This window comes from Brassica rapa, chromosome A10, assembly GCF_000309985.2.
Source record: "Brassica rapa cultivar Chiifu-401-42 chromosome A10, CAAS_Brap_v3.01, whole genome shotgun sequence".
NCBI lineage: Eukaryota > Viridiplantae > Streptophyta > Magnoliopsida > Brassicales > Brassicaceae > Brassica > Brassica rapa.
Window position 1 is genome coordinate 5,633,052 of NC_024804.2, and position 15,849 is coordinate 5,648,900.

The 15,849-nt window shown below is 42.0% G+C and overlaps 1 protein-coding gene across 2 annotated transcripts in view; it reads right to left on the reverse strand.

Annotated features, from left to right (window-relative positions):
• The window catches only part of LOC103848982, a 28,808-nt gene extending 21,395 nt beyond the window's left edge, over positions 1-7,413 (reverse strand). For both annotated transcript variants that reach the window (XR_004452477.1, XM_009125811.3), the window contains exon 1: positions 747-7,413. Coding sequence is in view for 1 of the 2 variants with exons in the window: in XM_009125811.3 (XP_009124059.1) it covers positions 747-1,647 (901 nt within the window). In the remaining variant the exon portion in view is untranslated. The remainder of the gene's footprint in view (positions 1-746) is intronic.
• Positions 7,414-15,849: the final 8,436 nt, after the last annotated feature.

Here is a 15,849-nt window from a genome sequence, read left to right on the forward strand (position 1 = left end):
GAGAATGGATGTGGGTGACCCATTAACCATGGGAGCTCGGAACGTTATAAAATATAAATTAAAATGATATTATATTTTAAAATTGACTATCTAAAATAATTATAAATTTTAGAGCAAAAATGGAGTACGGAAATTAATGGAATATATGACGTCCGTTTAATTACATAAAAATAAGTGGATTTGATATCCTTACATATTATATTATTAGTATGTGTCATATATCCTATATTTTAATCAGATTATATTTGGTAAATTCGTTATTGATTAATATTTGCGTGAACTTGAGATAAAATAGCAAACAAAGAATATCTTACAGTGTTTTCTGAAAAGATGCTATATAAACTATTAAAGCTTTTAGAAATAACTATTATTTGAAGGAAAAGAATAAACAACAAACTTTTTTTGGGTTTAAATACAGTTGCTGGTTTAAGGTCAACGGAAGCCATGAGGTATGATTTTATTTTATTTTTGTTAAAAATGAGAATTCTTGGTGATTTGGAACGAAGGACGACTTTTATATTCATTGTGACCACGACTTTATATTCCTTAGTTGTCACTATTTCTCACTAACAAAATTAAGTTCTCAAAGGACGGCAATTTTTGGTTCCTTTTACTAATTTTTTTGTACTTCTCACTCTACGTGCAGTTTAAATTTCTGCTGTAGCTTTGATTTATTTTTTTCCTTAGTAAATTTACGATCATGAAAGTAAATAATTAAAAAAAAAAAACAAATGCCAAACACATACCATCAAGATATACAGCGCCATCCGATTGAAATCCAATAGAAGCGGGGAACTTTCCGGGCAGTTGTGCCTCGCTGACCTCAACGGAACCACCAGTCCCTAGTCCTAGAGACAAAAGGGCTTCTTCATTTTCCCCATCCTTTTTTTTTCTTGTCACGGGGTTTGGTCCTTGGCTCTTGAACAACATAGTTTTTTCACCTTCCACTAATGCAGGGTCACTGCATACGTCACTAACAACACCGCGGCGGCCAATGATCTCCAGAAGTGTGATTTCAAAGTAAGCCTCCTGTGGAAAAGCAGAGCATATGAGTTGTGGTCCGGGAAGCGGTAGAGCTGCTCGGAGAAGCATCAATGGGGTTTTCCCGTTAATTGTCTCTCTAAATACTTGATTAAACTTGATCTTCTGTGTGAAATCCTCGGAACCGTTTGAAACTTCCCATGTGATCACTACACCAGGATCATCGCTCCCAGCTGTCGTGGAAAGCCCTAGAAGAGCAGGTCGCGGAGAGGCTCCAATCACAAAACGAGTTGATGTATGGACAGCGAATCCGAACCCTGTCCACCCATTCTCAACCGCTTCTGTCACCAAAGCCGGATGGTCTGTCCAGATAAATAGACCAGATTTTGATGGCAATCCGCCCGTGGCCCTACGTGAGACGCAAGAATTGTTTATACTTCCTCTGCGTTTCATGTCGGATATATCTAACTGGTGACTGAGGCTGGTTTGGTGGAGTTTGGAGATTCTAGCCTGAAAGCTATCGCGCCGAATGGGGCTAGACGTGTTATGGGCAGTGGAGTCCTCTGGTCTCCGGAGACAGCACCAGCGGCGGAGGAAGACCGCGAGGAGTGAAGACAGGATGACAATGGAGAGAATCCCTGCAGTTAAATGAGCCCATCGAAGCATCTCTGAGATAAAAGAAATTTTGAGACAGAGAGAGAGAGATGGAAGGGGAAGGACATGCGAGGAAGGAGTAGTGGACTTGGACCCGTTCAAGAACGTTGGGAGATCAAAAGTATTATACAAAAACAATATGAAACTGTTCTGAGAAAAAGTCAAGTTTAGAAAATTTCATGAATTTCTTTTTAAAAATATCAAAAATGATGTTGATCTACACAAAATAGAATTTTCATAAGCGATTAAGCTATATAGACTTTTAGGGACATAATATAAAACGAGGGTACTCTGTTTCGATTAAATATCAAAATGATAGAAACTTTCAAAAGATATGGTTATTCACAAATTATTGTGGAACTTATTGTAAACAATTAAAAATTGAGTAAGAACACCAGCTCCTAGATGCTGATAGATTTATGCTATCCTCAACTATGTAACTCTGATTGATTAATAAAAAAAAGTGTAACATCCCAGTTTGTAAAGCCTTTCGTCGAAAAAAAAATCCCGGTTTGTAATACATGAAAAATCTTAAAAAATAATTGGTTTGGTCATCTATATCATCTAAGTGTATTTATTTTTTCCGTCACAAGTTTATATAAAGCTCCTGAATTAAACGTTGTTGGATGACTTATCGGAAAGTAATTTGTGATATTGTGTAAGTGAGATTAAAACACAGAGAAAGTCATGAGTTGATTTCAGACCGTAACCAGGTCTTTCCAGCCTCTGAAAAATTAATGCACATTCGCATGGAATAAAATCCACTAGCTGAGTGGACGTGTGTGGGAGGTCAATTACTGTAGCTGCCGGATCGTTACAAGTGATATCTGAGCTGAACCTAGTCGAGAGTGGAGTCATTTGTAGGCTCACACTAACATGGGTAAAGATCTAGAGGCGCCATGAGGACGTGCGTTTTATGAGAGGTGTTAAATTATAATATCCCGGTTTGATTATATGGAAATGCTTAAAAAATTGATTTGACTAACTTTATCACTAAAATGCACTTAACTGTTTGGTCACACATCCGTTTAGAACTTCAAGGTTAAGCATGCTTGAGTGGGAGTAATGAAAAGATGGTTAACTTACCGAAAAATCATTTGTAGTATCATGTGAGTGAGACTAAAACACGTGTCAAGGTCTTGTGGTGATTGCATGGTCAGCAAAACAAGACTTTCTAACTTTCGAAAAATTAATGCACCACCGGTCACACAAAATGGGGCCTACGGTCCGAATGAGCGGACATGAGAGGTCCATTAGCCGTATCCAGAGCCAAACCCAGACGAGTGTGAAGTCATGTGAGGGCTCACACTAAAGTGGATAACGATCATAGAGTGCAACAAGGACGTTGCGTTCTCTGAAATGGGATGAATTTTAACATTCCGGTTTGTGATATACGGAAAACTTAAAAAATAATTTATTTGCCTACCTATGTCACCAAAGTGGACTTAACTTTCCGGTCACCAATCTATTTAGAACTTCTGAAATTAAAATGCTTGAATTGGACTAATAGAAAGATGGGTAACCTATGTGGTTGTAATTCACGATATTTGCTAGCGAAACCAAAGTGTGGAGAAAGATTATGTGGCAATTGTAGGATCAGTGAACAAGTCTTTCCAGCCTCCAAAGAGTTAACACACAGTCCGTTTCCATAGGCCGAGTGAGTGGACGTGGAAGGCCTATTTGCCATAGCCGGTTCGGAGTGTTACGTAAATCTTGAAGTATGAAAAAACTACAATTTCATAATGACAGTAAAACATTCATTCATATCATGGTAATTAAGAGAGAAGACTCATGACGTCTTTTTCAACAACATACAAGCATAGAAGCAGTGCGGTCGAAGCAAAGGAAAAAATGCTTCCAGCCTTTTGTTTTATCAATTATTTTCTGCCACATATTAATATTAGTTTTTATTTGCTTAGCGGTAATCAGTAATCCATGATATGTTAAACAACCAAAGATGGAGGCTACTAGTGGCCCAGAAACTTTTTATTTACTTTTTTTTCTTTTTCTTCCCAAAATGTTGTTAACTTTTTTTTTTCGCCTCAAGTCATTAAATTCGTAACACCGGCTCTTCTTAGAATATAGGAATCAAATTTTCATAGGCTACTTATGAAAATGGGAGTGTTCTTGAGCTAAGATACTCTTAACTGAAAACCATTTTTCTGAAGCCGAGTCTTCAAATAAATCTTTTAATTCAGATTTTTTTCTCCACCGGCCACTTTCACATTATCCTCCCTTTTCGAACCTCCTCTGTTCTTCCTCCTTCTATATTATGAGTTATGATATCTATCGATACTCTCCCAGCAAAATTCCGCTTCCGTGAAGCTTGTAATAAAAAAACATGTGACAAACTCTTTAGAAGAAACCCGCGAATTCTCCAAAATAAATATGTCCACACAGAATTGAGAAGATATAGGAATGCCAAAAACAGTTGCGCCTCTGTTTCCTAGCCGAACACAATCTGCATAAAGACGCGACTTCACCTACGGCAAACCACAAACACACAAAAAACGTCGTTCAATCACCCCATAGTTGAGCACGTTTCAAAAAGGATGAACAAGAATTGTCAACTAAGGAAGTGGCTGTAAACAAAGGAACAAACAAGTTTCCTAGCCCAACGCTCTCGACAACTCGGTTTGCTCAACACTGGAAAAATCCACCGACCCAGGATTAGTCGACACGAGTAAAATAGCCGATGTAACTTCGCCAACTGAGTTAATCCCTCACCGAAACACAATCAACTACTTGATGACTTGATCCTCGAAAGGGATACATAAGCAACTTGTCGAAAGACATGTTTACCTTTTCCCCTCTCAAAAAGAGGGGAGGGAGGCGAGTGGGTACATATACATATACTCATATACTCCCACGTTTATAATATTTGCTTCTATGTACTTGATACTTTTAAAAACATTTCGGCAATAAGAAAACGCGTTTTGGCTCTAACGCCTAGCCAACTCTTATACGACACAATCTATTAGAGACATCAAACGGAAAAACCATAATCTATGATTTGTCCAAACACACAACAATAACTAAGCAAACAACTTTCATATAATCTAAAACGGAGATCATACGGTAAAGTCTCCATAACAAAATTATTCCTAAGAACCAAACTGTTAACGGAATACATGATCCACAGATCAGAACTACTTGTCAATCAATCAAAGCTCTACACGCTTCATAAAGCATCCTAATTCCACAAAATTTTCGCACATAAAAGCGGCATATGAAAACAATTCACTTAAAAGAAGCTCTCCGAGTTATACAAAATGTTTTTTTTTACAAAATTACACAAACAAATCTTGAAAGACCGAAGTCCTCACAAAGGAAAACGCTTCTTCCCGGGGAATATCTTACACGACCTCTCGGTCCAATTTCATCGATCACAAACCGAAAGGTTTACGTCAGGCTCAAAACTACTTTTCTTCGGCAAACGTTCAAACAAACTTCGCACAAGCTAAAAACATTTCTCGGCCACAATCTAAAAACATGACCTTCAGGCCAATGCAGATACTCCTCTAGACACGTTATGAGAACGTTAAAATCCGGTTTACTTGAAAGAACACATTTCTCGGAAAAATGCGAGACCTTGCAGATTTCTGGAAATAAACTTTCCAGCATAAACTACTTCGTCGATGAAAGTTCCATCCTAAAAAAAATCGCAAAACAGTCACCACGGACTATAAATAAAAAAATAAAAACTTGAGCTGGAAAGACAAGAGTTAGGGTATTTTTGTGTAGGATCTTTGTGAGTACTATAGAACAATAGAAGAGCTGGAAAACAAGCAAGAATAAAGAGCAAAGAGATGTTTTATTGATTGAATGAGAAGGAACTACAACAGTTGGTGTGTAAACCCTAGTTCTAGCTGCCTAACTCTAATCTCTTAGTCTCTGAATGTCTATCCCTTATTCTAGGGTATGGGCTCCCCTTATTTAGTCGTGGAGATGTCGCTTAAGTAGGCTAAACTCATCCATATTCGGAAATATGGAAGAATCTCCTAAGTAGAAAAATTCCATTTTACCCGGAGGCGCAGACGAAAGCAAGGGTAGGAACCAAAACTTTTTTCTAACAGGAACCTGGAGGCTGGTGTCCTGCCCGAGGCTTGGGGAATTCTTATACCAGAGTATTTTTACCCAACAGTTTGCCCCATATTTCTCCAGTTTGTCATCGAATTCGGTAGATAACCTGTGCACTTGAGTTAACCAAAGTTTCTCTATCTCAGTAGGCTTTCCTTAGGCAGGATATTGCTCCAGTTTTTCCATTTTCCAGGTTTTTCTTAGGCCTGGACCGTGTTCGAACCTGGCGGAACCCTAGATTCCTCTAGATTGACTGGGGCATATAGTAGGTATTGGACATGTTTGGAGATGATCTTGCAGGGCTCGGGCCTGGAAGTGTCCCTTGGGCTGATGTAGAAGCCATCTGAAGAGACGTTGTTGGCTTCAGTGAGCGTTGTGGTGCTTGATTAGATCCTTGGACCCGGTGTAGGACCCCGAAGGGACATACTTTATTCCCAAGTTTACTCAAGGGAACATGTTGATATCACTCAAATTATCCTAAGTGGTTTGTACTCTCTCAAAAAAGAGGCCGAGTTGTAGTAGTTAGGGATCAAATCTACAAGGAGCTGAGGCACACAAAAGATCTTAAACAGTTTATCAATAAGGTAGGTAAATTAAATTGCAACAAGGCAGTTGTTCGGTTGACTGGTTTTGAGGTTCTGTAATCAATATGAGAAAGCCTATGTTAGTGGATTTTTGTGTACAAGTGATTCGTGCTCAGCACTACGGAATGATAGGAAGAAGGATACTGGTCGCCGTGATACTTTCGCCTGCTTCGGTCGTGGATAAGCCAGGAGATCCTGCTCTGAGGGTAGGGCCATACGGGTATGGGCTGGTATATGTCGTTAGTGCCTTAGTAGCAGTAAGAAAGGTCGGCTGTTAGGCAGGAACCGCCTGTCTGTAGTGACGATCGCATGGACTTCTGGATCTGCAATTGATGGTCCCGACTCCAGGGTCAGTCCTTGGATGCCTCCTGATCTGTAGTTGATGGTTCCGACCACCAGGGGCGGTCCCTGAGCGTCTAGGGGTGGAACCATGAAAGGTGTTTGGGTTTATAGCTGCATCCTCCAATGGGGATTGCCTACGTATCCTTCAGTGAGGGATCAAGCCGTTCGTAGTTCATGTATGTAGAGGCACGGAGCCTAGATGGATGCGTAGCTTGATGGAGGCATATAGCCTGTTGGAGGAGCATAGCCTTAATGGAGGCACATGGCCTAGGGAGCACGTAGCTCTGTAGGTTGTTGGAGTCATCCGTTCTTGAGGGCACATAGCCCGAACAGATGGTAAACCTGTCGATATGCTGCAGTGAGCATGGAGCGTCGATGTGTTTCAGTGAGCATGGATGGACCTTTCTGATGAGCTGGAGATTGTGGCCTCAGCCAGTCAGTAGAGTTGTAGACGTGCTGCAGGGAGCATATATCTTCCTCTGGTCGATAGTAACCGTCAGGATCAGCCTCCCCTAGGCTTGTCCGAGAAGAAGGTCTTCTATGTGTAGAATCTTGCCTTGGCGGCTGTAAAATTGGTGAGCTCTTGTTATGGACGTCTTGGCCTTTCCTTTTAGGTTTAGAAACCTATATTTATAGAAGAGGTCGTGCCTTGTCCCGGTGGATCTTTCAGAAAAACGATCAGGAGGTATCTATATTCAACAGAATCCTTCACCTTCGTGGATCTTTCAGAAAAACGATCAGGAGGTATCATAAGAGATCTGGAGGTACAGATTGGTAATGCCCTTGTCCCGGTAGATTTTCATGTCCTGGACATCAAGCTTAATTGGAACTCTTCACTTCTGCTTGAAAGATCTTTCCTAGCTACAGTAGGAGCTGTATGTGACATGAACAAAAACAAATTGTGTCTGACGCTGATAGACCCCAACATCCACTACGATCCTATCCGACCTAAGAGAAAAATTATTAATTCTGTGGATTATGGGAAAGAACTTAGCTTCATTGGCGCATGCCATTGTGGAGCAGAGTACGAATCAGAGTACGAAACAGAGTACTCGGAATCAATCGACACCCACACCTTTCCATCGATCGATTCCAATGAGTCAGCGGTGACCGATGACCGCAACAACACGTCGCTCGACATAAAGCAACCGGTTGACCATTTCGCTCTACCTAATCATTGTTACCCACACTTTGCCTTCCAACCTCCAAGCAAGAGAGGACGTGATGATTATTCCATAGGCAGTTGGGCAGACAGTGGTTTCCATGAAAGTTTTGCAGTTGACACTGTAATTACTTCACTTAACGAGGAACACACAGAGGAATACGATGAGGATTATTGGAAGGAACGTGCAATAGAAATGTCTTTGTAGGATGAAATACTTGAAACACATAAGTTCACCAACACGTTTCCAACATCGTTCAACGAAGTGCACTCCACATCGGTCGATACCCACCCTCGTCCAGCAAAACAACCGCTCACATCGACCGACACCCATACAGGAACGTCGATCGATATTCGCGCCGCAGCGAAAATCCAGGAGCAGGAGAATATTCCCTCTCCAACTAGGTTTTATAGATACCTATTTAAAACATTTTGCACCTCTGAAACTACCTCCACTCACCAGAGCAGACACACAAGCAGAAAAGATGAACACTCTTCCGTCTACATCAAGAGGAAAATCCATGAAGAGCAATCATCTCAAGAACACAAGTTCTGCAGAAATTATTCTGCCATCGATTGATGCATCTGTATCAACATCGATCGATACTACTCTTAAACCTAATCTTTCTATTTCTAAATTGAATGATAATACAAACATTGATTACGGTTTTCTAACACCTGATGAATTTGGTATTTTCAGGGACCCAGATGGCAACGCACGTGCAATAGATGGAAGGATCTTACAAGTGTCCAAAGAGGACATAGCAGATATCCTTCAAGTGGCCAATGGACCTGACAACCTATTCTCACAGCAACGTGGCACTCCGGACGTCATTTAAACCGATCCAAACAAACACGTAGGAGTCGCCGCAACATAAATCAGTCCAGATCTATCATGCCAACCAAAAGGCCAAGCATCGATCGACGGGATAACTCAGACATCGATCGACAAGATAACACCAACGTCGACCGATAAGGATGACCTGACGTCGATCGACAGACGTTATGAATTTGGATACCGCGCTTTTGACATGTACAGAGCCAGAAAGTTCACTTGGGAACGAAGGGACGAGTATGGAGTCTACAGAGATGAGTGTGGACACGCACGAGGCGTAGCTGGTGAGATGATATCTGTCACAAAGGACGACATCAGGAAATTACTGGAAAGAGCATCTCTTTTTGAAGAGAGACACATCTGTCTTCCAGAACAAGCCACTTCCTTCACACTCACAAGACTGGCACTAGAACTCTACACCAAAGATGAAATCAACGAGATGGTGACTGGTATTTGTGGAGCTCAGGATAAATTGGGAGAGGAGCTCAAATTATTGGTAGAAGATACACATCAACCTTTGGATAGAGGCTACAATGAGCTTTTCAGAAGTATGTTAGAAATGAGGAAAAAAATTGAGAGTTTACGACAACAACTTGAGAAGGAAGCCACGACCTCAGCATCGATCGACGCACCACATGCACCATCGATCGACGTCAATCTTCCGACAGCCCGGATCCCTGCAGAACCGCAATGTTCAGCAGAATACAAGGATGAATGAGAAGTCTCATACATCAACACGAGGATAAACGACGTGTACTACCCTCTCAACAACAACGTGGACTGGCTGAGCACTAAAATCGAGCTACTACAGCAAGATCTGGACACCATTCGCAAGAAGGACCAACAACCAGTCACATCGATCGACGTGTGTACCATCACATCGCTCGACGCTAAGATCTCAGCCATGGATGATAGGCTGCGGACTTACAAGGACATGCATGACCGCTTCGTATCACCAGTCATGCTATATTTAAACAAATTGTCTTGTCAAATACTTCATGCCCAAAGGGATATTGATAAAATTACTAATCAAAATTTTTTGCAGGCAAACTCATCTTCGATCGACAGGCTACGAGGACCATGGATCGATGGCAAGAATCCTGTGGAGTTACTTCCCTACACAGCAGCAGAGGTTGACAAGATCACATCCAAGATCTACACTGCTATAGACACCATGGAGGAACGACTTGACAAACGCTGCGATGACATATACTTTCCATTCGACAACAGAATCGGTGGACTAGACAGCCACGCAGAATGGCTACAGAAAGAAGTCAAATCCATTCAAAGGCAACTCGCAGCTCAACACCAGATATCAGCATCGATCGACAGGAAGCGAGCGAAATCGCTCGATGGTAAGTCGCTGAGATCGACCGACGAACACTTAATCGCATCGATCGACACGGAGTCTACACCAGCCGGCGAGCAGCTGATACAGAAAAGAATAGAGTCAATGCACGAGGAACTGACAGAACTTTCAGCATACGCCTATGACAACATAAGCTGGCACCAGGTCAGCATTGACATCTCCAATGAACTTAAGAAGATGGATGACAAATGGACAAGAAATGATGAGGCCGTAAGAAGTTTCATTGCATCTTGGTCCAGAATGTGCAGAGATGACGTGGATGCTTGTTTTCCAACGCGCAGCTGTTTATCCACCAAATAGCCAATCACTACCACAGTTGTTGGGGTCAAAAACGGTTACGACGGAATTACCACCCGAAAATCCTCGGAGATCGTATTTCCGAAAGAGATAGTAAAAAGAAAGATATAACTTTCGTAACGTGTAACCAATACGAAGTTTTTACGAAGAAGTATCCTTGAAGATTAAAACCAAACAAACCAAGCTCGGTCGTTGCGTAATTACCGCGCATACACGCCGTCCGGTCGCTACGTAGCAATCAAGTCCAGGCCGATATCGGCCGCTACATAGCGACCGAACGTCCGACCCACTCGGTCGCTAAGTAGCGACCGAGCTCGAGCCAAAGCCCGGTCGCTACATAGCGACTGAGCGATCGTCCAGCTCGGTCGCTACGTAGCGACCGAGCTCGAGCCGAAGCTCGGTCGCTACGTAGCGACCGGGCTTGAGCCGAAGTTCGGTCGCTGTGTAGCGATTGAACTCTTCCGAGAACATCGGTACGACACCAACCCATGCATTCTCGTCAAACCTTCAAATGCTATCTCCCGAAGACCGTAGTAAGCTCAATCCATGCTTTCCGCTATTCTAACTCATCGACCAAACTTCGCGGATCAGAAACCGCGGAAAAGTTCATTTTTTATCAAAATAAATCGTAGCAAACGTGTCGAGTCGGACGACGGCCCAAAGGGACCTAAAACACGACTCAAGGCCCATCCTACGATTTCTTAACCAAAAGCCCGTAAACCACAGCACGGTTTACGCTTGGCCCACAAGGAAGGATAAATGTCAAGTTTCCGCGGATAAATACGGAACTTTTGAAGATAATTGTGAAGATCGGGAGAAATAGAATATCTCCATTTTTATGCTATGACGGCTTAAGGGCAGAAGAGTAAAAGCGTAAACCGACCTTGGAGCTAGTATATAAGGAGTCCTAGGCGAGAAGCATGAGGAGAGAACTTTTTCAGAGCAAAACTTAGAACTTAGAGCAATTTAGGCAATTTTCCGTTTTTGTTATTTCGAGCTGCGACTCAATTAGGTTTAGCCGTCTTAGGGTTACTAGAACTAGGAATCTCGCCGACAGCTCTCGAGCCCAGGCTTATACCTTGTTGTAAACGCTCATACGCAAATTCGGAATAAGATCTTCTTTGCTCTCTTTTTCGATTTCTTATACTTTATCGTTGTTATTCTCGTGTTCTGATTGCTTGACGTGTGGTAATTAGCAGATATCCGGGTCCTCTGGGAAATTTGGGTTTTCCTAGTTTCCTTATTTAAACAGAAATCGACAGTGCGAATTTCGGTTCCCACAACAGTCAAGCTAAATGACTATAACCAAGCGCTGAGTGGGAGGCAACCCACTATTAGGTATTTTATTTTGGTTTTATTAGTTAGCATTTATTTACTTTTGTTTTATTTCTTTCATATTTAAGAGACCCAGGTAGGAGGACCTGAATATCGACCGCCGACGAGACGTCGACATCACTCGACATAGATAAACACACGACGATCGATGCAACATTTTCACATCGATCGATATCTAATCCGGTCAGATGTATCTTCCTTACTTGTTACATTTCGTACTTATGAATTATTCCATCATAATTCCGACTGAGTTACACTGGGACAGTGTAATTTAAGTTTGGGGGAGATTTACTGATATAATTTATTTTATTCTTATATAAAAAGAATTTTAATAAATTATGCTTAGCTATTGAAAATGAGACTATGATCTTATATTGATTTAAACTTGAATATCTAACCAATCTTTAGCACCATTTTAGATTTACTGATTGCAGATAGCATTATAGATGCTAAAGCAAATCAACCTATCAACTATACACTTGCCTTGACCGTATGAAGTAACCAAAGCTGATTTCCAACACTAAACCTGACATAACCGCTTGTCTTGGGGCTTGGTATACATGGGATCGGATTCTTCGGAAAGGTCTGGAAGGTAACGCCTTGTGTAGATTATTATCACATTTTCTATCTCTAAATTTCGACCCTAGAATAGTTAGCGATTTATATTTCAGTGCTATCTATTTTTAAAAATAAAAATAAAAATAAAATAAAATAAAATAAAAATAAGATATATTGTTTACTTAGGATGAGTCTGAACAAGATTTGGTGGCTAAAACCATTAAGGCTTGATTCATAAAGACTCCAATAAATGAGTTCGAAACGAGACTTGGAGGCGACAATCTTCAAGGCTCGCTTTAACAAAGAATTCTTGGATATAGGTCAAAAAGAAGTGAACAGAGCTTCGTGGCTACCACCATTAAGTTTTGATTCATGGAAGCCTGTCCAATCTTGGTCACTGATCCTGCAATGGAAGCAGACTTTGACTCAAGAGATAAAATTAGAGAGAGAGAAATTAGGAACTAACTTTTACCTGCAGTTCCAGATACTTGTCTGAAATCCTTGCATCCTATGATCGATACTCCCAAGGTAAAGCATTCACTTTATATTTATGCTAAGAAATGAAGTCAGCAGAGGGGATGTCAGACGTGAATTGCTGAGTTGTGTTATGTTAGAAATGGTTGCTAAGCTAGGATATTGCATAGTGTGCTTCTGTGATTAGGACTTTTTAGATGTGGTTGCAAAATTGTTGAGGAAAAGATTTCTATGCTTTAAACTCTGTGAATCCGTAATATTTTCAAACCTCTTTCAGAGAGACTTCCTGTATGTTTTGCTTGAGGACAAGCAAAAGGGTAAGTCTGGGGGAGTTGATATACCTTGGATTTAACCCGTTTTTATCCATGGTATATAGGTGTTTTACTATATATATATCTATGTTTTCTACTCTTCTAGGTATGTTTTCAGGTTCAGGTGCATTTCGGAGTAAAGCTATGACTTTGGAGCATTTTGGAGCTTAAAGGACACTTCATCCGAGCTGACCATGTAGAGGTCGACGAGAGGAAGAACAATCGATCGATGCACATCCAGTGCACTCGATCGACACCATGAGATGCCTCGACAAATGAAGATTAATATCGATCGATGTACACAAGTACCATCGATCGATGTCGAGACATTGGACATGCGACATTTTGGATCCAGCGGACTTGAAGCCCAAGTCCAAGCTAAATTACGAAAATGCCCTGACGAGTTTTTAACCTAGTAGATTATATACTGCCTAAGTGTTTTGACGGCAGGGAGAGCTTTTTGTTACAGTTTTACTTTGAGAGAGAGAGAGAGAGAGAGAGAGAGAGTTTTGGAGAGAAGATCACTTGTGATTGGAGCTCCTTGTTTTCATTTCTTTTCATCTATACTATGAATTTCCATTTCTTCATTGTCATGAATTGCTTTGCTATGTCTGAGTAGTTCATTTATTAGATCCATGGTTCATATAGGTTTGTGGGATTAGCCCCAAACTATAGATCTGCCTTGTTGTGATATTCATGATAGATTTGTATTCATTGCTTGTTTTAGCCTTGCTAACTAGAACATGATCATAGGATTGCATACTCAAGCACCCTTGTTATCCCATCCTGACATCTAACTATCATATTAGGACTGCTAGAGAGGGCTAACCGCCAATTTAGTATCTTAATTGGGCATATCATACTCGCGCATAGGCCTGGCTAGAACCTGTCGATCGATGTCCTCAACTGACTATCGGTCGACGTAGGTAAAGGTGTATCGGTCGACGTCCCTATAGGACCATCGATCGACACTCTTTCGTTGTCAACATACTAACCGTTGAGACACGAGATCTAGCTTGTTAACCAGTGAAACATGCGACAGCTGATCACTGAGTTAAGCGGTTGAGCTCTAACATATCATGCATGCAACAAATGGGCATCTATAGATATTATAATCTCCAACACCTGAATAGTGGCCCTGCGTCTAATATCATTTCCAACCAAGTTACATTTACTATTTACTTCGCTTGTTACTCTTGCTATTTCATTTAAACATTTACAACTCTTAGAATTAATAAACACTAGATTTAATTGTTCCCTAGCTCCTTGTGGATTCGATCCCTAAGTACTACATCTGAACCTCTTTGATGAGAGTAATACTCCTTAGCGTAATTTGAGTGGTATCAAAGCCAAGATAGGGCTGAAACTTCCGTCCACGGCCGCCATATCTGCCTTACAAGCGGACAACCTGGCTTCCTCGGCCTGAAGGGACGAAGGGTTTTCACCCTGGAGTGTCTAAACCACGGCCATCCCACCATCGATAGTCGACCAGGCCAAGTCCCTGCTGCGAATGCACTCGAGGGTACCTAGAAGATCGGAGATCTTCGCAAAACGGGTCTGAAACTCAACACGAAGCGCATCCTTGGCCTCCTCGATCTGACGCTGAAGTCGATGTATCTCCGAGGACTTGGTCTTCTTGGCTTTCTTCTCCTTAAGCAGATAACTCGCCGTCTTCCCAAGGTCCCTCTCGAGCTCTCCGATCTGAACCTCGAGCTTTGACACCTTTGCGGAATGAGAATCCTCGAGAGCTTTGAACATGGCTCTGGACTCGGAAAGTTTGCCCTGCATCTCGGTCAAAAATCCCTCGCAAGACGACTGACTTCGGAACCGCATTCGCTGATCATCCCATCGATCAGCAACACAAACTGCGAAGTGAGGAAAAACAATTAAGAGATGCGGAGCAAAACATGACTAAACAGGATCTCACGTTCTAAGAGTAAAAAGCCAAAATGAAGAACAAACCTTTCCGCGGAGTCCTGACGCTAGATTTAATCATTCCTGCTGCGAAGATTCTCCGTCGTTGCCCCTGAAGCACTTTCAATTCCGGCCCATTGATTGAACAACCGGAGTAGCGCTAGGGGCACACAATGCCAGTACAATATCTTTCCTAGCTGGAGGAGGAGGCATCGACTCAGTGGCCTTTTTGTTGCTCTTAGAAAGAATCAGAGTTGTAGAGGATCCAGAAGGCTGCGCCAAAGCGTCTGGCACGAACGGAACGCCCGCTTCGACTTGCGCCCCCGTACCTTGCGGGACATGAACCTCAATTTCGTGAGTTGGAGCAACGACCAGAACGGAAGAGGACGGGAGCTCGGCGTTGGCGTGGGTTTGTTCAAAGAAGGCGACCTAGTACTACGAAAAGTTTTCCAGAACACCGCCGAGCGAAACGTCCTCTTGCGCCCTCGTGCCTTGCAGTCTTTGGTGTCCAATCGTTTCTTAAGACCATCAAGAATGGTCTTGTTAATAGTATCAGCTTGGCCGTTGCATTGTGGGTATCTAGGAGTTGATTTGGTCAGTCGTATCTTCCACTTTTCGTAGAAAGCCTCAAATCTGATCAAAATAAATTGAGATCCGTTGTCCGATTCGATTTCGTATGGGACTCCATGGCTGTAGATGATAATTCTCGACACAAATCTTTCGAATTGGGCGTCGACCCAGTTTGAGAAAAAATCCGTTAAGCCAACAGGAATCGTTTCTGCTTTGACCTGTGCATGGGTCCGACTATGTCCACTGACCATCGCATGAAGGGATATGGTGCTGAGATCGACGAGAGTACCTCTGCGGGTTGATGGATAATAGGAGCGTGCCTATGGCTCTTTTTCGTATTTTCGCGCAAAGTTTAGGGAATCTTTAATCATCATTAGCCAATA